The sequence below is a fragment of the Ahaetulla prasina genome, chromosome 7, assembly GCF_028640845.1.
Source record: "Ahaetulla prasina isolate Xishuangbanna chromosome 7, ASM2864084v1, whole genome shotgun sequence".
NCBI lineage: Eukaryota > Metazoa > Chordata > Lepidosauria > Squamata > Colubridae > Ahaetulla > Ahaetulla prasina.
The window spans coordinates 459,514-486,591 of NC_080545.1; the positions used below are offsets into that span (position 1 = coordinate 459,514).

Genomic DNA, 27,078 nt, shown 5'->3' on the forward strand with positions numbered 1-27,078 from the left:
CTCAAGGCTGAACTACAGATAGTCTATAGGCGCTCTATAGCCTTGCCTGTCTTGATGATAATAAAAATTAAAATACAAAAAGGAATGATTTACTGATGCATCTTTCACAAATAACACACATACACACACAAACCTGCCCAGAACTGTTCTTATTCAGACCCCAAGCAGAACCAGATGTTTGGCAGAGGTTCACCGCTGTTATTTATATTACATTAGCGCCTATAGGACTCCCAATCAGTGAGCTATGTCATCTGGCTCAGGGTGCTGATTTAATTCAAAGGCTTCTTTAACTTTGTAAAAAAAGAAAAAACAACCACAACTTTACAGTACAAGTCCACAGCTATTGCAGACTTTCTTTGTAACATAACAGCAAAGATGTGGCTTTTGTACTTCATAGACTGTCAGATGAAACTTTTGAGAAACCCAAAGGTGCCCAGATGAACCCACACATAAAGATGTGGCTTAAAGTTGATAAAATTCAGGATCAGTTGCAAAATGTAATAAAAATGGCAGAATAGAGATGGCAGGTCCCAAACATCCCACAAGACATAAAAATTCTCATGGAGTTGCAATCTTCATTTATTTTAGTTATGTTTAATTGTGTGTGTGTGTGTGTAGAGAGAGAGAGTGAGTACAATCAAAATGTTGGCTGCAACAATGTGGCCATAATTGCCAGCTGGTGTTTTTTTTTAAATAAAGCTCCTGTGGATGCCATCCTTCAAAATCTGATCTTCCCAGGGTGGCTGAAACAGGGAATCTGAGGGGAAAGTGAAGCAGAAAGCAAGCAGAAGGAAAAGAAAATATATGAATTGAGAGGAATTGCTAAGTCAAAAGACCAGCCACAGTTCCAGGTTCTGGGTGGGAGACCCAGCAGAGCTTTGGAGCTTAACAACCACTTCCCTCCGATCCTGGAACGTGATTGAGTTACATTCAGAAAAAAAAAAGATTCTAATAATTCTGTTGTATTCAGTTTTGGAACAAAATGTCCCCTCTATGCTTAGACTGGAGCAGATTCACAGAGAGACCTTTCTCTCCTCCCTTTTGGCTGGTCAGGTTGTAACCCAACTGCAACAAATGAGGTCAGATTTGCCTCTGGAAACGTCTCTGTTGGGAGGACATTAAAGTCTGTTCCTCCATCCTGCATGCAAATACTCTTCCTCAAGAACCTCAAGATAGAAACAGACTCCAGGTAGGTGAAAATTCCTTCTGGCTGAAGAAGAAATGGACATATTGGACCGAGCCAATCTTTGCATGTCAGTGAGAGTTTGTGCAAAATATAAGGCAGCTTTTGGTCTCATGATGGAAGGTAGGGAAACCAATTCATACAAAGTCTATTTCCAGTTCCCAGGCCAACTTCTAAGACCAAGCCAATAGCAGGGTCAATAGCAATGGCGCTTACGTGCTCTCTGGCACCAGAAACAGCCCTACAGTTAACACGGAGGCCGTGATCGCCATCGAGGCAATGAGACTCCCATTAATTTCATTGACCGTTTTAATATTGCACAGCCGGTTGGTGCCAAAAGGAAGTCAATAGTGCTAGAATCTGGTGAACATGAAGATAATATGGAGGAAAAAGGAGACTTACCGTTAAGCCACCGGGAATCGTGCTGCTCAGTCCGGATCGGGTGGTGATGCCCCAGAGTGCGGAAGATGGCAAAATCTCTCCCCATAAAGTCTGCTGCTGTTCCTGAGTAAAGCTCACCATCTGTAATGTTTCATGGAATCGCAGCAGGTCAGAATCGGCGAAGGAGAAAGCCTCCCGCCGTGGTTTCTCAGGGCAGAGCAAGGAGGGCTTCTTGGGTTTGCCACTGAAAACCTCAGCCGGGGCAGCGTGGGGGGAAACAGGGCACTAGCTAGGGTGGCATGTGCCATTTTAGGAATGGAGAAAGCGACTCTGCCATGTCTGGTTTTACTTACAAATACTCAAATTTATAGAGCAAAGAATACATACTTATATTAGTGTAGGAAGCAAATGCATGTGCTCCTCTTTGTCTCCCCCACCCCACAAAGCAAAGAGAGAAAACAAACTGGACCCGGAATTGGTTCATTTTGTTTTGACTTTGGAGATTTCCTGGAGCGTTAAAGAGGGATAGAGTGGGGTAGTGTGTGTGCGTGTGTGTTCGTGTGTATCTGCTTTCACAATATAAATTGTGAAGTGGGTTGATAGCATATTGAAGTCCAGGTATTCTTCTTTTCAAGGTCACAATGAATGGCCCAGACAGGATTTTATAGGATTTGGTTGAACCAACAAGCACATTGACTGACTCCAAGAGAAGCTCATGTTTTCCATGCCAGTTTTAGAGGTTGGTGTGGCTACCATGTCTGAGCAAGCTGCCTTCTCCTGACAGGTTCAAAGCATGATTTTCAGATAGTCTGCAAAATCCTAGAAGTCAGGAGTGGAGAAATCACGATAATGCAATATGAAGAACAAGGAGATCAAAGGCAGATCTGGAGGACTTTCTGCCAGAAGATGGGATGAGCAAAACTGAGTGAAAGTTTTGCATTAACTCCCAATTCATCATTTTTGTCTCATCTGCCATTATATATTTTTAAAAGGAGAGACCATCACTTAATTGTAGCCCTTATTAAGTGGGGAGCTCCAGCAAATACCTCTGAGGCCTCTCTTAGCCTTTATTTAACTTTGCCTCCATTCGCCTGTCAGCCTCTCTCAAGGGATTTGGGATAAATCAATATAAATCAAAGGGAAGTCAAGAAGACTGCTTTTATTTCATCGTTGTCAAAAGTGGGGGAAAGGTCACTGGTGTGTGTGTGTGTGTGTGTGTGTGTGTGTGTGTGTGTGTGTGTAAAAAGCTATACTGAAAAATCCTAGGCAGTTTTTTCTGCTCTACCATCTGAGCAGGGTTTTCGAGTGGGACCTCTAGCTGTGGCCAACTTGTCATGGTCAACTCGCTGTGGGACAATTCAACAATTCAATGTAATTATTTTTTAAAAAATTATTTTTTGGGGGGTCATTCACCTTTCATTTGGTCCCTCCTTTGTTATCCTTTCTTTAAAGATTCTGTCCCACCATTTCTTTGATCTTAGTGTAACTCTTGTTCCATTGGTGAATTGACTGTGGGGAGGGTTGGGTGGGGAGTTTGAAGGAGTTGGTTGGCCCCATCATTTGCAGGCAGCGATCTATCGCTTCCCACCAGATTTGGCAGAGGAAGATGGCTTCACAGTGGCCTCTCGGTTGTTCATGGGCTTCGTTTCTCTCAGGAAGAGCAACTGTCAGCCATCTAGCTATAGGGGAGACAGGGAAAGGGACCGATCCGGGGCAGCCTTCCATGCCGTGGGTGCCAGTTACCAGATGGGTGGATTGCAACTCCCAGAATTCTTAACAATGGCCATGCAGGCTGGGGAATTCTGGGAATCCAGTTGACTGGATGACACCCAGATTAAGAAGACTTCTCAGTCTTCCTCTTCTCTTTTCATACAGTTTTATGGGACTCAAAAGTCCCAAACGGTGCATGACTCGCCACGATCCAAACTGGATCATTACTGTGGATCTTTGTTTCCAATAACCCGAATGAAAGGCTGGAAAAGGAATAAAAAGCAGCCCACATTCTGCCCTAAAGCTCTTAAGGCCAAATTAATGAGCAAAGAGTTTTGACATTTTATATATAGTCTATTCGAATTCTGGCTGGAATTTCCTAGAGATCCTGCCCCTGTGGCTGGATCGGAGCATTTTTAAGGTTTTATTGGAAAATGCAAACATAGCCATTGGCATGCAAGCAGTAGCTGTGCCTTCCACGGCCCATTAATAATAAATGACAGCTAAACAAGGCCTCCGAGCTATTTATTTCTCATCCCAAACTGGCATTTTCATAGCACAGTTGAAATTAATGAAAATCAGTTGCAAGTGCACTGAGGAACAGATATTTTGAATTAAATAAAAAGGATTACAACTGCACTAATGATAACATATTTTTAAAAATTATTTTTTGGGGGGTCATTCACCTTTCATTTGGTCCCTCCTTTGTTATCCTTTCTTTAAAGATTCTGTCCCACCATTTCTTTGATCTTAGTGTAACTCTTGTTCCATTGGTGAATTGACTGTGGGGAGGGTTGGGTGGGGAGTTTGAAGGAGTTGGTTGGCCCCATCATTTGCAGGCAGCGATCTATCGCTTCCCACCAGATTTGGCAGAGGAAGATGGCTTCACAGTGGCCTCTCGGTTGTTCATGGGCTTCGTTTCTCTCAGGAAGAGCAACTGTCAGCCATCTAGCTATAGGGGAGACAGGGAAAGGGACCGATCCGGGGCAGCCTTCCATGCCGTGGGTGCCAGTTACCAGATGGGTGGATTGCAACTCCCAGAATTCTTAACAATGGCCATGCAGGCTGGGGAATTCTGGGAATCCAGTTGACTGGATGACACCCAGATTAAGAAGACTTCTCAGTCTTCCTCTTCTCTTTTCATACAGTTTTATGGGACTCAAAAGTCCCAAACGGTGCATGACTCGGCCACGATCCAAACTGGATCATTACTGTGGATCTTTGTTTCCAATAACCCGAATGAAAGGCTGGAAAAGGAATAAAAAGCAGCCCACATTCTGCCCTAAAGCTCTTAAGGCCAAATTAATGAGCAAAGAGTTTTGACATTTTATATATAGTCTATTCGAATTCTGGCTGGAATTTCCTAGAGATCCTGCCCCTGTGGCTGGATCGGAGCATTTTTAAGGTTTTATTGGAAAATGCAAACATAGCCATTGGCATGCAAGCAGTAGCTGTGCCTTCCACGGCCCATTAATAATAAATGACAGCTAAACAAGGCCTCCGAGCTATTTATTTCTCATCCCAAACTGGCATTTTCATAGCACAGTTGAAATTAATGAAAATCAGTTGCAAGTGCACTGAGGAACAGATATTTTGAATTAAATAAAAAGGATTACAACTGCACTAATGATAACATATTTTTAAAAATACATCTGCCTATTATATATTTTGAAAAGACTGTAGGGAACAAAGCAGTGATCTCCTTCTCATGAATTTAAAAGCAAATAAACCTCGGCTGAAGCCCATCCAGCTGTTCCCTGAGACCGATCGTGCAAGACACACAGACCTGCCAAAGGGAGGGGTTGATAATTCAAACTATGATTCTAATTAACTTCAAAATGTATCCCCAGATTGCCGGCTGAAGAATTCTGGGACTTCCACACATCTTCAAGTTGCCAGGGCTGAGGACAGAAGTTTTTGGTTAGGATTCATCATCTTTGCCTCTTTCTCATAACTCTTTGCCTTTTTTAAAAAGAGGGAAATCTTTCTAGGTTTTTTTAAATTAAAGCAAAATGCCAGGCAACCGCACTGCCGTATTAGTGTAAGTGCAGATGGAAAGCTAAATTCAGTTCACTTCACATGGCAAGGTGCCATAATGGGCTTTGTGCTGATTTTGCCATCCTACGTTTTGTTCAAAGTCAATCTTGCCAGAGAAACTCCACCACAAATGTTTTTTGCTCCAGGCGCTCAATTATACACCTGTCTTTTAAGGACTTTCCCCCTCCTACCTCGAGTAAATCCAAGTTGCAAGTTACTGCAAAGCGAAGGGCTGTATTTTAAAAAGCGCCCTCTGGGTAGTTCCCACTAATCACTTCAATTTCCAAACGAAGGCAGTTTGCTCCATGCTCCCCCAGTGTCGTTTTTAAAAGCATGAAGGATTTGTTAAAACACAGAATTATTTCCTTTTCTTAAGTGCTACAGTAAAGAAAAACAAGCCTGAAATACTTTTCATCTTTCAAATAACATCTGGAGGAGAGATACTTCAACTTTCTTCCTGACGCTTAAATAACATCAAACTATGAATCATTTCTGCGTTTCCTGTGCTTTCATGGTGACATTGTACTGGTTGGCACCAGGCGCTCTCTTCCAATTTTACCTTTATAGGCTCCAGACCACCCCCGGCCTTTCCAGTGTGAACGCAATCATGATCCTTACAGAGAGGAAGGAAAAAGGGGCAGAAATCCAAAGAGTTTCAAGGGCTTAGATCAGCCTGAAAAGCAATTTTCTCTTTGCCACTCTGAGCAGGGAGTTGGATTACAGGCAGTCCTTGACTTATGACAACAATTTCCATTGTTAAGTGATGCAATCATAAAGCATGACCACATCATGAGATGGTGTAGGGTTTCCTGCCTGGGCAGGGGGTTGGACTAGAAGGCCTCCAAGGTCCCTTCCAACTCTGATGTTATGTTATGTTATCATTTGGCATCGTTTAGTGACAGCAGCTCCTGCAATCTTGGTTGCTGTTGTTAAACGAATCCCAGGGTTGTCAGGCAAGGCCTTCAGAATAACTTGCCTGCAGATGCTGTGGATGCTGCAACACTGGAGGTTTTTAAGAAGAGACTGGGCCAGAGATTGAAACGGCAGAGGGTCTCCTGCTTGAGCAGGGGGCTGGTCTAGAAGACCTCCAAGGTCCCGCCCAACTCTCTTATTCTGAGGCAACGGCCTGTGAGTTCCCTAGAACCAAAGACAGAACTGGCAAGTCACAGGTGGTTTGCAAGCAAGCTGGCAAGGAGGCGAGGGGCCGCTGAGGGTGGCGAAGGTAGCACCTGTGTTCTTGTCTTAGCAAAAGTAATGAGCGATCCAGTTCAAGGTGCACCAGGATTGTGTTTGTAAACAATGCATTGTCTAAAAGGGCCTTTGGGAGGTCCAAAGCTCTGCAGGGTTGCTGCTCACCCATTGATTCAAACAGGGAATAACATTTGCACCCTCATTATAAGAAATACACACTCAGCTGCAGAAACAACCAATTGCTATGATGGGACATGTTTTAATTGGCAGCACCAAGCAGCTTGAGAAACCTGGCAACCCAGCTCTTTCTGAGGGGCTTTTAGTCCAGGAAACAGACTCTTCTTAGGGTCCTGCGTAAGAGCCTCCTTTGTCCTTGCCATTTCTCTCCAAGTCTATCAAAAGGCACTTGAGGCATCAATTTATTCTCCAATATATGCATGTAACATAAAGGTATTTACTTTTTTATTTTTAACCCAACCTCAGATCTTGAAGGGGCTGCAAATGATCTGATTTGTCTTCAGATCTTGGATGTAAACCAAACTCATTTGTCCTGTCCCCAGATCTGAAATTTGAATCATATCAGAGCCGTCTTGCACTGACCGGGCCCAATAATTGGAAGGAAGAGAGGTAGAAGTTTTGGTTTGTGTGTGTATGTGTGTGTTTTTTAAACCGCTTTATACTACATACCTATTAAAAGAGAAGCTGTCAGAAGTTTGGGGTCATAAGGGCTTTTTCCTCTGCCGTTTTCAAAATGTGAATCTTCCAGTTTGAAAATGTTGTCCTGTTGAGAAGAGAGAAGCAAATAATTGAGCTTAGCAGACTGATTACTGGAGATGTATAACTTATAAAACCTTTTGTGCATTTATTTTTAATCCACCAGATAGCTATTGTTATTTTTCTTTCTTATTCTTTCTTTCTTATTTGATATGTAATGTACTAGATAACAAAGTGAGCATGACTTTATAAAACTTGGTGAATTGCTTTCCGGTGGACTAAGAGACATCTTTTTATGTCTTTTTAAGCCTCTGTGAAACGTAAATCTCTTTTCTTGAGAGTTTCTGCAAAGTGTCTTTTAAATTTTTTTGAAGCAACTATTCTTATATGGCTTTCATCATCAGTGAGGTTTGATGCATCTTCCAACTCTTTTTAGAGATTTTTCAATATCTACACAATGATGCTAATGTGGCTATATCAGAAAAGCATGTCTTTATTTCAGGGCCAACCCTGGTTTTGAGAACCAGGGTTGGGCAATGGTAAAGGAAGGTGAACAGGAACTGGGGAGCCCCGAGTTCTAGTCTATTCTCACCCACAGAAACTTGATGAGTCACTTTGGATCAGCCATTCTTTCTCACAGCAGCCTACCTCATAGGGTTGTTATTGTGGTAGAAAAGAAAAGGAAATCCCCTTGCAGTTGACCAATTTTTACAAACCAATTTGAAAAACACACAGGGGGCACAACTCCAATAATGTGTGATTGAAGATGACGGAAGACATGAGGGGACCCCTTCAGCCCCTCTGGCTGCATCAAGGGAGGAATGACCCCGAGGCCTGGGGAAGTCAGAGTCCCACTCTCCCAGGTGCGATCCCATCACACCTGCATGCCCACTTCCACTGTCACAAGGCAAGAGGGACGCCAGGGGAGAACAAAGAGAAGAGCGGCTTGGAGGGCCTTGGAGGTGAATCCTATGAAAGGGAGTGGAAAGAATCGGCCGTGCCCAGCTTAAAGAAGAGAAGGCACAAAAACAGCCTTGAAGGAAGGGCTCTTACAGGGCATAGTCAATGGGTTCATTCTCCCAGCATTTATAGAGGGAGATAATCAGTGGAACAACTTGCCTCCAGAAGTTGTGAATACTCCAACACTGGAAATTTTTATGAATATGTTGGATAACCATTTGCTGAAATGGTGTAGGGTTTCCAGCCTAAGCAGGGGGTTGGACTAGAAGACCTCCAAGGTCCCTTCCAACTCTGTTATTCTATTCACACTCAAAATAAGGAGGAATAATTTCCTGCTGTAAGAGACATTAAGCAGTAGAACAGATTGATTTTAGGGAGGGGGGGGGTTCAGTCACTGGAGCTTTCCAGAGCAGAAGATTGGCTTCCAACTGATTAAATGTCTCTAATCTATCTCTAGATCTTTAAACTCCCAAGTCTGCTCAAGAACTGGAAAAGGGAGTGACAGCTTCAGTCCCGTCCCCTTTGTGTGGTGTGGTGTGTGTCTGTGGGGGTATTTTGATGGCTGCAAAAAGGCATTCTAGTTAATCCAGGGGGTCCAAGAACGTTTTGGCATCCCCTGAACTCTCTGCTTTGAAGCAACAGGAAATAAAGCAAATATCAGACACGTAGTTGCGTCTTCCAAAAACCTCTTGTCTGGATTATACAAGCACATACACACAAAACAAAAAATTCACTGGGCTGCAGGTAATTTGGGATTATTTGAGATGACATTTATTGCCAGGAATTCAGTTTATCCCTGTCATGAGTAAGACAGGGAGAGAGAGAGAGGCTCACTTCTCAGGCCCCTCAGAGGCTGGGCCAGAGGCAAAGGCTGGTGAAAGGAAAGACTGCCTAAACCAGGAGTCATCAGCCTTTCGGACCTCAGGACCACTACATTCATAATTTTCAATCTCACGGATCACTAATATGATTTTTTCAAAATAAAAATAAATAGTATTTAGTGCAATATAAAAATGCAAATAATTTTTCTGCGGACCACCAAAATTTTCTCGCAGACCACCAGTGTTGGTGACCACTGGTGACCGCTGGTCTAGACTTAGGAGGAACTTCAAACATGTTTATGAAGTAAACAGCTAAGAAAAAAAGAGGAAAAAGCATCCATAGAAGCCATAGGACAAATTAAAAGGACCAGATTAAAAAAGTTTGAATGAGAAGAACCCTCCAAAGGATCTGGTACACCTTAAAGAGCTAAGGAATATAAGGGGGAACATAAAATACATCTGTCAAAAGAAAAGTCTCAGTTTATAGATTACAGGATGAAAAGAAACCAAACCAACAAAACCTCTTTTAAAATCTCAAAGACTAGCAAAACTATTTTGGTACAATGATTTTGCGGATTGGAATCAACTTCAATAGATGAATCAAGTGCTTTGCTGAATTACAGCATAATTTTATATATCTATGTGGTTAGGGGCAAAGGATTTGCAATATTATTCATTTTCCTTCTAGTTCTTTTTTAAGTTTCTTAAAATATATTATTCTCTTTTCTTTCTTAAGACTCATTTATGCATTTAGTAAAATCACAGGACACTCCTGGGACTGTCTATTTCAGGCCACAGATAATAGATTGTATTTTTGAATATTTCCTAGAAAAATAAGTTGGAATGAGTTACTAAAAGCTTTTTTCTAAGCATTTTTTCCTCGCTTTCTCTCTGTATGTAAAAGGGGAAAAAAAGAGATGGGGTAAGTGAGGAAAAATGTTATGATGTCATCACAAAAATAGTAGTTGTATTTGACAACTTTATCAGAAGTCATGACACAAATACATCACTGCACAATTTGGACAATAATATCATGATGCACAAGTTGTCACTGAGGCATCATCTTTTTTAGCTTTACACACACACACACACACACACACACACATCAACGTTCCTTTGAATTCTTCATGGTTCAGGCCACACCTATAATATTAGATCCAGGAGAAGACTGAATGACCTGATGATCACTGTCTTCAAACAAAGTGCTGGACTGTGTTATGTAGGAACAATGTGGAGTTTTCCCAGAAGACGGAAGAAGGAAGAATGGAGATAAATTACAAGGGTTTCCGTTTATCTGGATAGAAGCTGTAACGTGAAGAGTGGAACTGCCTTGAGAGGTGATGGAGGGATTTAAAGAGAGACCGTAGGACCGGCTGCAGTAATGTCTTCCTGGACTGGACTCCCAAGTCCTTAGAAGGAGCCTTTCCGATACTCCCATAATACAGTTCTGTGAAATTCTGAACTATCTTTCCAGTTCACTCAGAAGCTGTTACCTATTTTTTATGCTACCTAATTCCTGGAATACAAGAATATGGTTTCTAGGCATATTCAGCCATGTCTCAATGGGAGCCTCACCACTGCACACACATGGATTTAATTTTGTAGTGAAATCGAGGAAAGAGTTTTTGTAGTTTAGCCAATTGCTCCTAGGGTAGTAAAAACGCAATTACTTGACTAAGAGACAGGATGCCTTAAGTAGGAAAGGCGGCTTATCCCCCGCTTGCCACTGAAATCGGGTGAGAACAATGATAGTGGCCACTCCTCAGCTAAGACCATCTCTCTCTCTCTCTCTGGCCATCTCTCTCTTCCTTGCGCACTTTTGAGTTAGTAGGCAAGTAAAAGCATTACATTAGAAATCAAACTGATGTGGACGTTGGTGCCAGAAAACTCTACTTAAGATAGAAAGCAAGAAAATATTTTTCCGGGCTCTCAGATTAATCATTAAGGGACCTACACTTTTAGATAGGATGTTTTGGAATGAATTGCTTCTAGTAGATCTCTGAAAGTTTTCATAACATTTTGGCTCCTTTTAGGCCCATAAATGTCTTACGTCTTGATTCCAGAGTGTAGACTTTAATACGCTCAATACTCCTTTGGGACATGGAGTTAGAGGCGTTGTTCTTTGGTTCCTGGCCAGTTTTGGGGAGGGGGATTGCTTGGGGAGAGGAAGGAGCTATGGGAAGTGGAGGGAGGACTTGGCAAGCAGAGCTGATGAATGGGCCCCCTGACCGAGCATGCGGGATAACTCACCAATTGGTGTAATCAAAATATTTGATGGGCTTGAAATACTTCTGAGTCGTCATCACATTTCTTAGAATAAAGTGCTTACATTTAAGAGATCAGTACCAAATAGAGGATCTCATTCTCCTTGTACATGAATGCCCAAGGTGATCCTGTAGAGGTGGAGTCATCTAAAACCGTGAGAGTGTCAGGCTAGATTTGACTGATTACTAAGGACGTCAAAAATGCCATATCCCAAGCATCCCAGACATAAGATACCATCAAGAATATTGAATAATTCTCAGAGGACGCTGAGGATTGGAATCTCTTTGTGTAACAACATGCAGGCTTGTCATGTATAATCTATCACCTCCATTGCTTTCTGCTTCCACACAGGAAAAATCTCTGGAAAAATAAATGCTAGGCTGTAATGAATGTCTGTTTTTTATGTGCAAGTTATTAAATAGACGGCAGAGGCAAGCAATAAGATATGCAACTGTCTCTACGCCTGACTTATTAATCTTATACTGTATTTTTCAAACTACATTTGGACAAGAATTTATCAAGTATAATTGTTTTTACTTATGTGAATCCTGCAAAATTGCAATGATTTTCAACTGTGATTCTAAACATTAATATCATTCTGTTCCTCTTTTGCCCTTTAGATTTCTTGCAATCATTAGTTTAGTTTAATTTGCTACAATCAAATAGACCAGCTTACTGAAGTTTTATTCCAAGATCCAATCAATTTTCTCAGAAGGAGAAAACTTCCAAATGATCGTAAATCATGTGTATCTTTAAAATGTAGTTCTCCACCAGTGTTAGATTAAGTCATGTTAACCGATTTTAGACATGCAGGATGGCTGATGGTGCAAACGCTCCCCTATGTTGCCCAGGTTTTGTATGGATAAAAAAATAAAAGACAGATTCTTTGTCTGATCACTTGGATTTCTCTGAAAAAGGGATAGGGCAGCAAGATTGATATTATGGGTCTAGGACAACTCGCACGGCCAACTCATCACAGGATAACTCTATGCAGGACAATTCAACAAATATAAAAGTTAAATTAATTTCAATGGAACCATGGCCAATAATAATAAAGAAAGTCAATCCAGAAATACAAGAGTTACAATAGATAAGTTGGCCATGGTGAATTGTCATATCTGCCTGCAATCATCACTTTAGGTAAAACTTTTAACCAAAACTTTCAACCAGGCCAGGGAAATATCTCATGTCCTCTTTCATGTGTGAACCCTTCAGGTAGCCGAACACTGTTACTTCCCCTCGGCCATCTCTTCTATAAGCTTAACATACCTAAATTGTTCAACTGTTCCTTGTGGGTCTTAATTTTGAAACCCTCATCTTATTGACACTTATTGCTTCATTGCAGTATTGTCTTTCTTGAACTGTTTTGCTCAGAACAGTATTCCATCTCAATTCAAGGTAACACAGAATGGAGCAATTCTTTCCCAGGATGAATGGTCTCCCTGGTCATCTTAGTGTACCACAACATAAATATTTGCTTCTTTTGCTGCTAAGTCCCACTGCTGGTGCATGATCTCGCTAGAAGAACCCCAAGAATGTCCTTTTCACACATCCTTCTACCCAGACAGCTCTGCCCCATCTTATACTCATATCTTACCTGTATTCTCCCTACCTGCCTAACTTTACATTGTAGTTTCTGTCCTATCAGGCTACTACTCAAGCTTGCCTTGTTCTTGTTTGAATATTTTGTCATCTAAAATGTTAGCTCCTAGAATTGTGTCATCTGAAATCTTGACCATTTCCCCTTCAACTACCTTGCCTAGGTCACTGATAAAAGTGTTGTCCCTCACAGGACCCACAACAGAGCCCTGAAGTGCCCTCTACTCTGCATTCTCCTTCACGGCTCCTTCAGAAGCCATGATCAAGAATGTTGGGGGCCAAATGGGAGTCCATCTAACATACTATCACCTAGACATTATTATTTCACTTGATTATTAAGCAGAATATCGTGAGAGACCTTTACTGAAGTCCAGGACCATTGTTCTCCTGATCAACTAAACTAGTAACTTTGTTAAAGAAGATTAATCTGGCACAATTTATTGTGATAAATCCCTGCTGGCTCTTGATACCAGTAGCATGCTTCTCCAAGTATTTAGAAAAATGCTGCTAATCATCAGAAGACCTCACCTAGCATCGTGTCATTCCACCTAAGAGCAAATCATCCAGACAGAGCAAAACGTGTCTGTCTCCCACCTAAGAGCAAATCATCCAGACAGAGCAAAACGTGTGGTCATCTAACTCATGACCACACTAATCTGCACATAGTGCAATACATGAGCTACAACAATCAACATAAGGGAAGTGCCAATGCAATTACTTTAATAACCTGCAGTGCTAAAAACCCATAAATCTGACTTTGCAGATTACTCAGTTCTTTGAACAAAGTGGCCACAATTATGCCCTCCCAAGACTTACAAGCCTGCCTAAGAGGGGGCTCTCAAGAGAAGGCGGGTGTCCGAATGCCTTGTCAGTCACCAGGTCTACTCGATTGCAAACACACTTATCACTTCTGACATGCACTTGCACCACGTGGTTTTGGTGCTGTTATAGTTCTGTAGCAAAAATAATTTGTTTTTAACACAATATATTTAACAGCTTTTATAATATTTTGTACAAGAGCCAACTTGGCGCAGGAGTGAAGAAACCTGAATTCAGGTTTCCTTGCCATAGGAGTTATTTTGTTTTAAATTTGGAAGTTGAACTAATTGTGGAATTATATATGCATTTGCTCTATGATCACCCTAAATTTTATATATCAAGTCATCAAATGGGAATGGCTATGACAATCTGACTTTTGTTGTCTGACTTAAATCTTAAATTGAGCTCTCTCTGGGTTGTAAAGAGAGAAAAGAAATAATAACTTTCCACTAATAAATAGTATGGTTGAAGTATAAAATCCGCTATGAAAAATTGACTTCATTGTATCCTTCAAGATCTATGTTCCATCAGACATAATTACAATGTCTTCTTTGACAAGTTAAAATTACTCTATAGAATTCGATTTTAAACAAGCTTATAGATTTTTCCCCTCAAGAACGTATAAATGGTTCCCTTCTGAATAATACAGAGCTGGCTTATGCAGTAAAATATGTATTTTAGTGGAGTCTGGACATAATATATTAGAGATTTGTTTCTGATTCAGAGGTCATGTGAACAATTGTATGCATTGTAATAGATTTAAATGAAATTAATTTATGAAATGGATTACAGATAGAAATTACAGCTGACCTTTGATAACACTCTCATGATAATCATAATAAAAGTGGCCTGGAAGACATATTTCTAAAACGTTTAACCATATTATTAGTCAAAAGTCTGCTTTTACTTTTTGTCAAAAAAAATCTATTTAGTCAAATTCTGAGAGACAATTATTAGTTTTTTGTTCTGGTTTATTCTGATGATCGATCAGAGATGAATAACATTACATCTTCGTTATTATTTTTGACATTGATTTAATCTTCTTCCTGTTTAATTGTAGTTCCATTTCACACTGAGCTCTCTGGCTTTCAGATCTGGAGTTCACCTTCTCAGCTAACAGGGAAAAATCACCAGTGTAATACAAGTTTTTGAAGTTTCTTTATTCACTTTTAAATCAAACTCATCTTCTTCCAGTCCAGTTTCATTCAATATATGTTCTGTGATAGATTGTGTAGCCTTGTTTCTTTGCCAATCTTTGGCTTGATAAATATTGGCAATTTGCATGAATTTTGAAATACAGAGCTGGAACATCTGTTATGACAAATTGATGCTCACTCGTGTTTTAAATACATTTAAATATGTTTCTTGCAACCATACGCCTCTCACAGCCTCATGTTTATGGGATGTCTCAAATGGTGTCAGACTTTTGATGTTGGAAATATAACATATTTGAGGTACTATTATACATACGATTTGAATTTATTCTATGGTTGCCCTGTCTTGATGAAATACTGACATGATTGTTAATATGATTTTTGCAAGAAAAATAAAGCTTAAATGCAGTGTTTACGTAGTGTTTATGTATCAAAATATGTAACTTATCAACTTAGGAAAGACTTTAGACATATCAGGCCAGAAATGTAGCAGAAATGATAATTCTGCATTCTCAGCAAGAAAATGGGACTTACATGTCTTTGAAGAAATGTGTTTGAATAAGCTGATATTTATGAATTAAATGGAAAAACTAATAAACAGGGTTCTGTGTGGATAAGGTTTAATTGATTTTGCATATCAATCTGAGGGGGTGTTTGGAGGATTTTTTCTGTGTTTAATATTGTTTTGTCATATATTGTAGTTCTTACTTTGTTTTTCTTTCCCTTTGGACAGCGAAGCAATAAGAAGAAAGAAGGGAGACAGTACAATCAACAGACCCTGAAAAGGGTTTTGGGAACTGCAGCTGAAAAGTCCCTTCCCACACCAGGGCATTTGTTTGAGGGGCTAATCTAGTGAAACAAATTGAGTAGCTGGATCACAATTATCTTTTTCTGTTGCTTTCTTATTTTCCCCAGAAGTTTCTCATCTATCCTGTTTTAACAGTTGTCACTGATGTCAGGGGGAGGAGGAGGAGGAAGGAGAAGGAAGATAGAAAGCGTGGCTGAAATGGAAGATAAATCGCACCAAACACTCACATACCCTAGATAGAGGGAAAGTGCTGAAAATGAGACCCACATAGCAAAGCAAGGCTGACTTTGTTGATCCAAGGGTTGGGTGAATTTATGTCGGTCCACCTTCTCTCTGGACCAAGATTGCATCTTCCCATTCAGCCTTCCGTCCTTTGAAATGGAAATATTTTCAATATTCAACTACAGGAAGAGTCTATTAGGAAGTGGCAACTGTTTTTTCTCTAGATAGCAGTTGACTTCTAATTTTATGGCCATGGAATATCGCCCAATTGTCTTTTCAGCCAATGTGAAACAACGGCCAAATCATTAACTGTCTAATCATTGTGGGAAAAGACAACAGCATTTGTCAGATTTTTCATTGTTGAGAAGGCACTTGCTATTTGGAACCTACCTCCCCAAAGCTACATCATATTATTGCAAACTTTGTTTTGTTTCTTATCAGTTGTAACTGTGGTAGCAGAACACCACACTTTTGCAACCTGGAAAAGTGTAGTAAAAACAAAACTGGCATGGAGGCAGTGCTTTGAATGTACTGCTGGGGCTGCCATCTTGATATTTGTTTATTTATTATATTTCCAAACCATCCAATCTCACCGGCAAAAGTTGCAAAAAGACTTTGCAACTTGCATTATTATCCTTGTATTTGTTAGCTTGTATTTTGCATATCTTGGTTGTATTGCTATCATTAAGTAGAAAATTACTCAGGACTTCCTCCAAAAAAAAGAACTTTAGTTTTAAACGTAGCTACAGAATTAAGTCACATTCATGAGTTCCTTGGCGAGTTACATAAACTCAGGGGTTAATTACTGGTCAAATTAAGCCTCAAGGATAACTATACTCACACAAAAAAATGATCCATAGATCACGTTTTCAACCATCCCACCATTCTTCACTTACCACCCAACCACATCCCTCAAGTGGAAGAAAACAAGGACTTCAAAGCCATTCATTGTCCTCAAAGTTTAACCCCAAAGAATTTTTTTCCAGCTGGACCTATTTGTACACAGTATGGAGAAAAATTCTCAAGGAAAATGTAATGGTGGCAGCATTGAGAGAAAACCTTGTTAATCAAATAGCATATTGAAGCTAGCCACCAATTCCTTTTTTACTTCAGGTTGTTCTCCTACCTTTTTAGATTGTCACCCCTCCCCTTTGTCAAAATTTGAAGCATGCGCTAGTTAATCCTACTGATATCAGGTGTGTCATGATGTCACCCTCAAACCATGCAAGACGGTCCTACGCTCCCCTTCTCCCATGGATGCTTATTAACACTGTTTAAAAAAAAATACTCAATACCTTCTCTGTAGTGAGACAGGTGGGAAGGGCATTGGCCAGTAAAATGGATTCTGTACCAAGAAATATTCATGGCGGATTTCAGGAGGAGAGCTCCAGGCAGGGTTAGGGTAGTGAGCAATGCTTCTCCTTCATGCAGAGAAGCTGCAGTGAGAAACACAGAAGATTCATTTCTTTCATTTTTCTTAAAAGGAAACCGTTGTCCTTAAGCCAGTTAAGGAGGTGATATTTATTTATTTATTTATTCATATTTTTATACCGCCCTATCTCCCTAGGGACTCAGGCCGGTGTACAGCCATCTAAAAACAACATAAATATACACAGTAAAACATTAGTCTAAAAAACTTATTAAATAGGCCGAATATTTAAAATAGACATATGAATAATAAAACCCCAATTTAAAACCAAATCTAAAATTTAAACAATTAAAATTTAAAAAATCTAGTCCAGTCCTGCGCAAATAAATAGATGTGTCTTAAGCTCGCGGCAAAAGGTTCGAAGGTCAGGAAGTTGGAGAAGTCCTGGGGGAAGTTCATTCCAGAGGGTGGGAGCCCCAACAGAAAAGGCCCTTCCCCTGGGTGTCGCCAGTCGGCACTGCCTGGCCGACGGCACCCTGAGGAGTCCTTCCCTATGAGAGCGCACGGGTCAGTGAGAGGCAATCGGTGGCAGCAGACGGTCCCGTAAGTAACCCGGCCCTATGCCATGGAGCGCTTTGAAGATAGTTACCAAAACCTTGAAGCGCACCCGGAAGGCCACAGGTAGCCAGTGCAGTCTGCGCAGGAGAGGTGTCACATGGGAGCCATGAGGGGCTCCCTCTATCACCCGCGCAGCCGCATTCTGGACCAACTGGAGCCTCCGGGTGCTCCTCAAGGGGAGCCCCATGTAGAGAGCATTGCAGTAATCCAGACGAGATGTCACGAGAGCATGAGTGACCATGCATAGGGCATCCCGGTCTAGAAAGGGGCGCACCTGGCGAACCAGGCGCACCTGGTAAAAAGCTCTCCTGGAGACGGCCGTCAAATGGTCTCCGAAGGACAGCCGTCCATCCAGGAGAACGCCCAAGTTGCGCACCCTCTCCATTGGGGCCAATGACTCGCCCCCAACAGTCAGCCGCGGCTGCAGCTGACTGTACCGGGATGCCGGCATCCACAGCCACTCCGTCTTGGAGGGATTGAGCTTGAGCCTGTTTCTCCCCATCCAGACCCGTACGGCTTCCAGACACCGGGACAGCACCTCGATAGCTTCGCTGGGGTGGTCCGGTGTGGAAAAGTACAGCTGGGTGTCATCAGCGTACAGCTGGTACCTCACACCGAAACCACTGATGATCTCACCCAGCGGCTTCATATAGATGTTGAACAAGAGGGGCGAGAGGATCGACCCCTGAGGCACCCCACAAGTGAGGCGCCTCGGGGCCGACCTCTGCCCCCCCGTCAACACCGTCTGCGACCGATCGGAGAGATAGGAGGAGAACCACCGATAAACGGTGCCTCCCACTCCCAATCCCTCCAACCGGTGCAGCAGGATACCATGGTCGATGGTATCAAAAGCCGCTGAGAGGTCTAATAGGACCAAGGCAGAGGAACAACTCCTATCCCTGGCCCTCCAGAGATCATCCACCAACGCGACCAAAGCCGTCTCAGTGCTGTAACCGGGTCGGAAACCGGACTGGAACGGGTCTAGATAGACGGTTTCCTCCAGGTACCAGGGTAGCTGACATGCCACCACACTCTCTACAACCTTCGCCGCGAAGCGAAGGTTGGAGACCGGACGATAGTTACCTAACACAGCTGGGTCCAGGGAAGGCTTCTTGAGGAGAGGCCTCACCACCGCCTCTTTCAAGGCGGCCGGAAAGACCCCCTCCTGCAAAGAAGCATTTGTAAGCCCCTGGAGCCAGCCTCGTGTCACATCCTGTGTGGCCAGCACCAACCAGGAGGGACACGGGTCCAGTAAACATGTGGTGGCATTCAACCTACCCAGTAACCTGTCCATGTCCTCGGGAGCCACAGGGTCAAACTCATCCCAAACAGTCTCAACAAGACGGCTCTCAGACATCCCACCTGGATCTACCCAATTTTGGTCCAGACCGTCCCGAAGCTGAACGATTTTGTCGTATAGATAACCACTAAACTCCTCAGCACGTCCCTGCAACGGGTCATCCCGCTCTCCCTGTTGAAGGAGAGAGCGAGTTACCCGAAACAGGGCGGCCGGGCGGTTATCTGCCGACGCAATGAGGGAGGAGACGTAGCAACGTCTCGCTTCCCTCATTGCCACTAGGTAGGTCCTAGTATAGGACCTAACTAGTGTCCGATCAGCCTCTGAACGACTAGACCTCCAGGAACTCTCTAGGCGTCTTCTCCGGCGTTTCATCTCCCTCAGCTCCCCGGAGTACCAGGGAGCTGGTTGAGACCTACGCCGGGTCAGAGGCCGCAAAGGCACGACACGATCCAAGGCCCCCGCCGCGGCTCGTTCCCAAGCCGCGACAAGTTCCTCGGCCGTGCCGTGAGCCAGACCCTCAGGAAACGGCCCAAGCTCCGTCTGGAACCTCTCCGGGTCCATCAGGCGCCTGGGACGGAACCAACGTATTGGTTCCGTCTCCCTGCGGTGTTGAGTGGCGGTCAGAAAGTCTAGGCGAAGGAGGAAGTGATCTGACCATGACAAAGGCTCAATGACTAAATCCCTCAAGTCCAGATCCTTCAACCACTGACCAGAGATGAAAATCAAATCCAGAGTGCCACCCCCACTGTGAGTAGGGCCATCAACTACTTGAGTCAGGTCCAAGGCCGTCATGGAAGCCGTGAACTCCCGAGCAGCTGAAGATGACAGGCCGGTCGATGGCAAGTTAAAGTCCCCCATGACAATAAGTCTGGGGGTCTCCACCGCCACTCCAGCAAGCACCTCCAGGAGCTCGGGCAGGGCTGCTGCCACGCCGCAAGGAGCCAGGTACGTGACAAACAAGCCCATCTGACATCTATGACCCCACCTCACAAAGAGGGATTCACACCCGGCAATCTGAGGTACAGTGGTCTCCCTCGGCTCTAGACTCTCTCTAATCACAACCGCCACCCCTCCACCCCTACCCTGGGCCCTCGGCTGATGGAATGCTCGGAAACCCGGCGGGCACATTTGCACCAGGGGCACACCCCCTTCTGCGCCCAACCAGGTCTCTGTAACGCCCATAAAGTCCGCGGCACCCCCCTGGATAAGGTCATAGATTAGGGGGGTCTTATTGGCCACGGACCGTGCATTGCACAACATCAGCCGAAGGCCCGGACTCTGAGGGTCTTGACCATCCGGGGAACGGGAGAAGTCTGAGGGCTCGGGGCGCACGATTGCCTGCAAGCATCGAGCGCGCACCCCCTTAACACAATCCGACCCCCCACTTCCGCCATATCTGCCCCTCCCCCATACCGTGCAAATAGGACCAACCTCGACCAGTGGAACACAAACTCCCCCCGTGACCCTCGGACCTATTAACTTACCGCTATGAGCATACGCAGGAACTGGACTCCCACCTGACGGGTGTCCCCCAACACCCACCCTTTCCCTCCCACCCCTTAAAAATGCCCTATCTAAAAACCCCCAAAGGCTCTTCCTCTTCGCATGCCACCTCTGTGGGTCCCAAGACCCGTCATTGAGGCCGGCCCTTGGTAATAAAACGGGCCATTCCTGCGAGGCGGGGGTACCTCGCAGGCGCAAGAGTTCCTGTACCGAATAGCGTATACAAATCGTAAAAAATAACACTTCGCTAGGAGATAGAAGTTGACGGGAGATGATAATTGTCCAGGATGGCAGGATATTATACAATAGTTCCTCACATGGATACCCATCGTCCGATAACTCGACAAATGGTGGCTGACACATGATGACAAATAAGCTAAAGATGGAGAAGATGGAAAAGTAGCTCAGTCCTAAAATCCATAAGAAAGCGAGGTAGGTGGGTCTTCTACCACCACCAGCAATGTCTACAGCTGTTTTTGGATACGTCCCCCGGTAGATCTCAAATCGGTCTCCAAGCCTCTTCCACCACAGTTCATAGGAACAATCCTGGCCAAAGAGTCCCAAAAGGCCATGTAAGTGCCGATGACAGTGCACCTTAATAATAATGGAAGAAGCGGGCCCACAAAGGCCAGGACACCTCCAATATCCACCGCGCCAATCCCCTCCACCAAGATGGTCCAATGCTGAAGATCTCTCCAGGCAAACCCCACGCTCCAATTAGTCCAGAAACTGGCCATAGGCCAAAGGCCTGACCACTCCTCAAATCCGGGGCCTTTCCAGTAACCTGTCCATGTCCTCGGGAGCCACAGGGTCAAACTCATCCCAAACAGTCTCAACAAGACGGCTCTCAGACATCCCACCCGGATCTACCCAATTTTGGTCCAGACCGTCCCGAAGCTGAACGATTTTGTCGTATAGATAACCACTAAACTCCTCAGCACGTCCCTGCAACGGGTCATCCCGCTCTCCCTGTTGAAGGAGAGAGCGAGTTACCCGAAACAGGGCGGCCGGGCGGTTATCTGCCGACGCAATGAGGGAGGAGACGTAGCAACGTCTCGCTTCCCTCATTGCCACTAGGTAGGTCCTAGTATAGGACCTAACTAGTGTCCGATCAGCCTCTGAACGACTAGACCTCCAGGAACTCTCTAGGCGTCTTCTCCGGCGTTTCATCTCCCTCAGCTCCCCGGAGTACCAGGGAGCTGGTTGAGACCTACGCCGGGTCAGAGGCCGCAAAGGCACGACACGATCCAAGGCCCCTGCCTGCTTCCCAAGCCGCGACAAGTTCCTCGGCCGTGCCGTGAGCCAGACCCTCAGGAAACGGCCCAAGCTCCGTCTGAAACCTCTCCGGGTCCATCAGGTGCCTGGGACGGAACCAACGTATTGGTTCCGTCTCCCTGCGGTGTTGAGTGGCGGTCAGAAAGTCTAGGCGAAGGAGGAAGTGATCTGACCATGACAAAGGCTCAATGACTAAATCCCTCAAGTCCAGATCCTTCAACCACTGACCAGAGATAAAAATCAAATCCAGAGTGCCACCCCCACTGTGAGTGGGGCCATCAACTACTTGAGTCAGGTCCAAGGCCGTCATGGAAGCCATGAACTCCCGAGCAGCTGAAGATGACAGGCCGGTCGATGGCAAGTTAAAGTCCCCCATGACAATAAGTCTGGGGGTCTCCACTGCCACTCCAGCAAGCACCTCCAGGAGCTCGGGCAGGGCTGCTGCCACGCCGCAAGGAGCCCGTGACAAACAAGCCCATCTGACATCTATGACCCCACCTCACAAAGAGGGATTCACACCCGGCAATCTGAGGTACAGTGGTCTCCCTCGGCTCTAGACTCTCTCTAATCACAACCGCCACCCCTCCACCCCTACCCTGGGCCCTCGGCTGATGGAATGCTCGGAAACCCGGTGGGCACATTTGCACCAGGGGCACGCCCCCTTCTGCGCCCAACCAGGTCTCTGTAACACCCATAAAGTCCGCGGCACCCCCTGGATAAGGTCATAGATTAGGGGGGCCTTATTGGCCACGGACCGTGCGTTGCACAACATCAGCCGAAGGCCCGGGCTCTGAGGGTCTTGACCATCTGGGGAACGGGAGAAGTCTGAGGGCTCGGGGTGTGCGATCGCCTGCAAGCATCGAGCGCGCACCCCCTTAACACGATCCGAGCCCCCACTTCCGCCATATCTGCCCCTCCCCCATACCGTGCAAATAGGACCAACCTCGACCAGTGGAACACAAACTTCCCCCGTGACCCTCGGACCTATTAACTTACCGCTATGAGCATACGCAGGAACTGGACTCCCACCCGATGGGTGTCCCCCAACACCCGCCCTTTCCCTCCCACCCCTTAAAAATGCCCTATCTAAAAACCCCCAAAGGCTCTTCCTCTTCGCATGCCACCTCTGTGGGTCCCAAGACCCGTCATTGAGGCCGGCCCTTGGTAATAAAACGGGCCATTCCTGCGAGGCGGGGGTACCTCGCAGGCGCAAGTGTTCCTGTACCGAATAGCGTATACAAATCGTAAAAAATAACACTTCGCTAGGAGATAGAAGTCGACGGGAGATGATAATTGTCCAGGATGGCAGGATATTATACAATAGTTCCTCACATGGATACCCATCGTCCGATAACTCGACAAATGGTGGCTGACACATGATGACAAATAAGCTAAAGATGGAGAAGATGGAAAAGTAGCTCAGTCCTAAAATCCATAAGAAAGCGAGGTAGGTGGGTCTTCTACCACCACCAGCAATGTCTACAGCTGTTTTTGGATACGTCCCCCGGTAGATCTCAAATCGGTCTCCAAGCCTCTTCCACCACAGTTCATAGGAACAATCCTGGCCAAAGAGTCCCAAAAGGCCATGTAAGTGCCGATGACAGTGCACCTTAATAATAATGGAAGAAGCGGGCCCACAAAGGCCAGGACACCTCCAATATCCACCGCGCCAATCCCCTCCACCAAGATGGTCCAATGCTGAAGATCTCTCCAGGCAAACCCCACGCTCCAATTAGTCCAGAAACTGGCCATAGGCCAAAGGCCTGACCACTCCTCAAATCCGGGGCCTTTTCCAGAAACCGGGCCAAGCACCTCTGAGGAAGGCCGGCATGATGTAATAGGCCGCAGGTCCCAAACGCGGCAGGAGCGGGGTAAAATGTCCTCAAGGAACCTCCCATACAGGGAGGGCAGTGGAGGAGCCGGAAACAACCCTCAACCCCCATCGCCCCGAAAAACCAGGCTGGGGGGAGGTGAGCACACCAAGGGTAGCCCAGTGCTGAATAGCAGAAGAACAAGCCGCGGTCTCGTCTATCAGCGACGAGCTGACGAGCCGCGGCCTCATCTCGCGTCCAGGGAAATGGCCGCCGTCCACCACTCGCCCTCACCCACCCGGCCTCGTTCTCAGCAGCCGTGACACCGAGAAGGCCCGCAGATCTCTCTCACGGCTGCCGAGAGAGTGGTAAAGTGGGCCAGGGGGTGCAAGCAGCTCGGCCAGCCGCCTGAACGCTGCCATCCCATGCAGAACATCCCGTCGGCGGCTCCGATCTCCTAGCAAGCCGCCATCTTGCGCATGCGCAGAGCCAAACTGATAGACACAAAAACAGAAGGAAACAGCGGGGAGCCATTCACCGAAAAGAGGTTTTTTTTAAACTGCCTTTTCGTCCTGCAAGCTGTTGTGAGGAGGAGAAGGGACAAGGATTTCAGTAATTCAAAAATCAACATGTTAGTTGTTAAATCTGATCTTTTACAATAGCAAAAACGTTGTGGGGCATGTAGCAGAGTTTCCAAATGTCCTATCAGAGGCACCCTTTCATTGTAGAGCTTGAGTTAGGGAGAAGGTTGCTTAGTCCATAATCTCTCCTACCTTAAGTGAGTTAAAAGTTATCAAGATTTGCTCCAAATGGAGTTCTCTCTCCATTGGCCTATGATCCTGGTCATCAGCAATAGTGGCCTGATCTTGGCTAGTAAGTGGACTGTATTGGACAGGAAAATGAAGTCATTTTCCAGGATGTCATTTCTTTTTTGTCTAAGAACCAAAAATCTGTTTCTCCCTTAGATTCTGAAGTGGAACAGAGATTGCTTATTTACTGGAATAATTATCAGAAATCTCACAGGACTGAATATGGTCAAATCTTCACCTTTGAAACACATATCACTTTGGGTTTCCTTTGTGATATTTACTGAGTATCACTATTTAGGCAAGAGCAAGAACCCATAAATATCTCCAGTCTCCAAGGCGTTGCCTTACTGACACACTTCAGACATCTGTTTAAAACTATTTAGTATGTCTGACATTTTTGATACATACAGAATTCACAAAAATCACACAAGTGCCCATATGAGAATTCAAGGTCAGCCATATAAATTTGTTGGATTATGTAACGTATACCGCAGTATAAAAATGTGTTATATAGTCTTCTTACTCCGACTGGACTTTATTCCTTTATTCCTCCTTATGTGTCGGTTTCATCACATTGTTATTTTTCTTGCATTATGTCAGCCTTGTGATTGGCAGTGCTGCTTTGGGATAATTATATTCCAATTACCTTTCAATTAAGTGTAGACTGCAAAAGTCCAGGCAGGCACTAGAGGGCACAAAACACTTAGAGATGTTGTTTTATTACTATCTCTTGTCATTTGGAGTTTGGCAGCTCCTACCTGGGAGCCAACTTTGAGGTTATACTATCAAAATAAAAGAAAACACAATACCAGCCATCTGATCCAGAAAACATTAAAAACCTCCAATTCGCAGCTTTTATTGAGAGGGAGGGTCTTCAGGGCATTGTTAAAAAGTCACTACGGCAGTCACAATGCACATTAAAAAGGGGCGGGGCTTCAAGGGAACCATCCTGGCTACCATCTTGACTTTTTAATCTTTATTGATGTATTCTAAAGAAGCACCACAAAGCCATTTGAAATCCTCCTGCAAAGCTTGGTTGTATGAACATGAATTCTTGGTACTCGGCACTTTACACGTAAATCTTTTCCCCAGACTAAAACAAATAAAACAGGACAGATTAAAACTCTGATGACATCACCAAATGCAACTCACCAGGGCATATTTGGAGGCCTAAAATTTAAAAAGTGAAAGTGGTCCCCCCCCAGTGGCTGGGAAAAGTCACCTTCTTTGATTTACTTCACTCCAAAGGAGGACTTCATCTTTCTCCTCTTAGGGCTTTTTAATGCTCATTATCTCAACACTCACCCACACCCACCCACTCACACCCACACCTTAAGAAAATGAGCCTCATCTTCAAAGACAGCTAAGCATAAGTCATGGCCTACGAGACCGAACACATTCAGCGAAGGTAGACCCCATAAAAATGATTCATGAGATCCTTTGGAGCAAGAACTCTCGACCCAAGTCAAAATATTAGGACTGCCCAAATGGACGGGAGGTAGACTCATGCTGATACACTGGCTGTGAAATAAAGGATCCGTTTTATTTCCTCAGGGCGAAACTGGACATGACGGAAACCGATCCATGACCTGGAATCCATATCAAGCAAAGAACGCAGGCAAGTTACAGCCTGAACAGGCTGAGGGAAATTAATTCTCTCAGCTTTTCATTCTGCAACCCTCCTGGGGCTAAAAAACAGAAAATAACCCTGGAAGGAGGCAAGTGGCAGAGATAAGGACGTTTCCACAAGGGGCCCAGCTGGGGTCTTTCTCATATACACCTTTATCTCTGTCTTAAGATCTGCCTCTATGCAGCTACCTATGTGTTTCACCCTCTGAGTACTTCTGTAATTTATTTATTATTGAATCTAAAGCCCCACCTTTATGCTAATAAGGCAGCTAAAATAAATGTAGAAGACAGAATACAAAATATAACCATACAATCAATGCAGTTTAAGCCAAAATCTGAAATTCATTCATTCATTCATTCATTCATTCATTCATTCATTCATTCATTCATTCATTCATTCATTGTACATGGATACCAACTCACCAATCAACTCATTAAAATAATTCATGCAAATAATTGCCAATGCATTGAGTTATCATAACTGTTTCATTAACAATAATTATCTCGTTATTAGCCATGATACTTTCACTGAGAAAAACTATATGTCAGCGTTCCAGAAAACCCTTCCTGCAGAAAAGACTTCGAAGCAAACATCTTTCAAAGTTCTTCGGCTTCGGTGCTGCCACTATACCTATAAAAATTTTCATGTGCCGATTTCATTTTCAAATGGCTTAACAAACTCTTCAAACAGTTCAGCTAAAAAGAAATAGTTTAAAGCTGCCATTGGTTAATTACTGTCATTAGGACAAATCACTGCATCATATAAAGTATGCTCAAACCATGACAAGATTTATCTCAATTACCAAAATAATATATCTATTATTTTGCAGTATTTTATTATTGTGCAGTATTTTATTTATGCAGAATGATATGGTGATTTTTTTAACAATATCATTTTTG

General features: G+C 44.2%; 1 protein-coding gene across 4 annotated transcripts in view; it reads right to left on the minus strand.

The window, feature by feature from the left end:
* SEMA3A (semaphorin 3A) overlaps positions 1–27,078 on the minus strand; it is a 174,036-nt gene that overhangs the window by 40,382 nt on the left and 106,576 nt on the right. For all 4 annotated transcript variants that reach the window (XM_058190464.1, XM_058190462.1, XM_058190461.1 and 1 more), the window contains 2 exons: positions 7,190–7,283; positions 1,586–1,705 (listed from right to left, as the gene is read on the minus strand). In XM_058190464.1, coding sequence (XP_058046447.1) covers positions 1,586–1,705; positions 7,190–7,283 — 214 coding nt within the window. The remainder of the gene's footprint in view (positions 1–1,585; positions 1,706–7,189; positions 7,284–27,078) is intronic.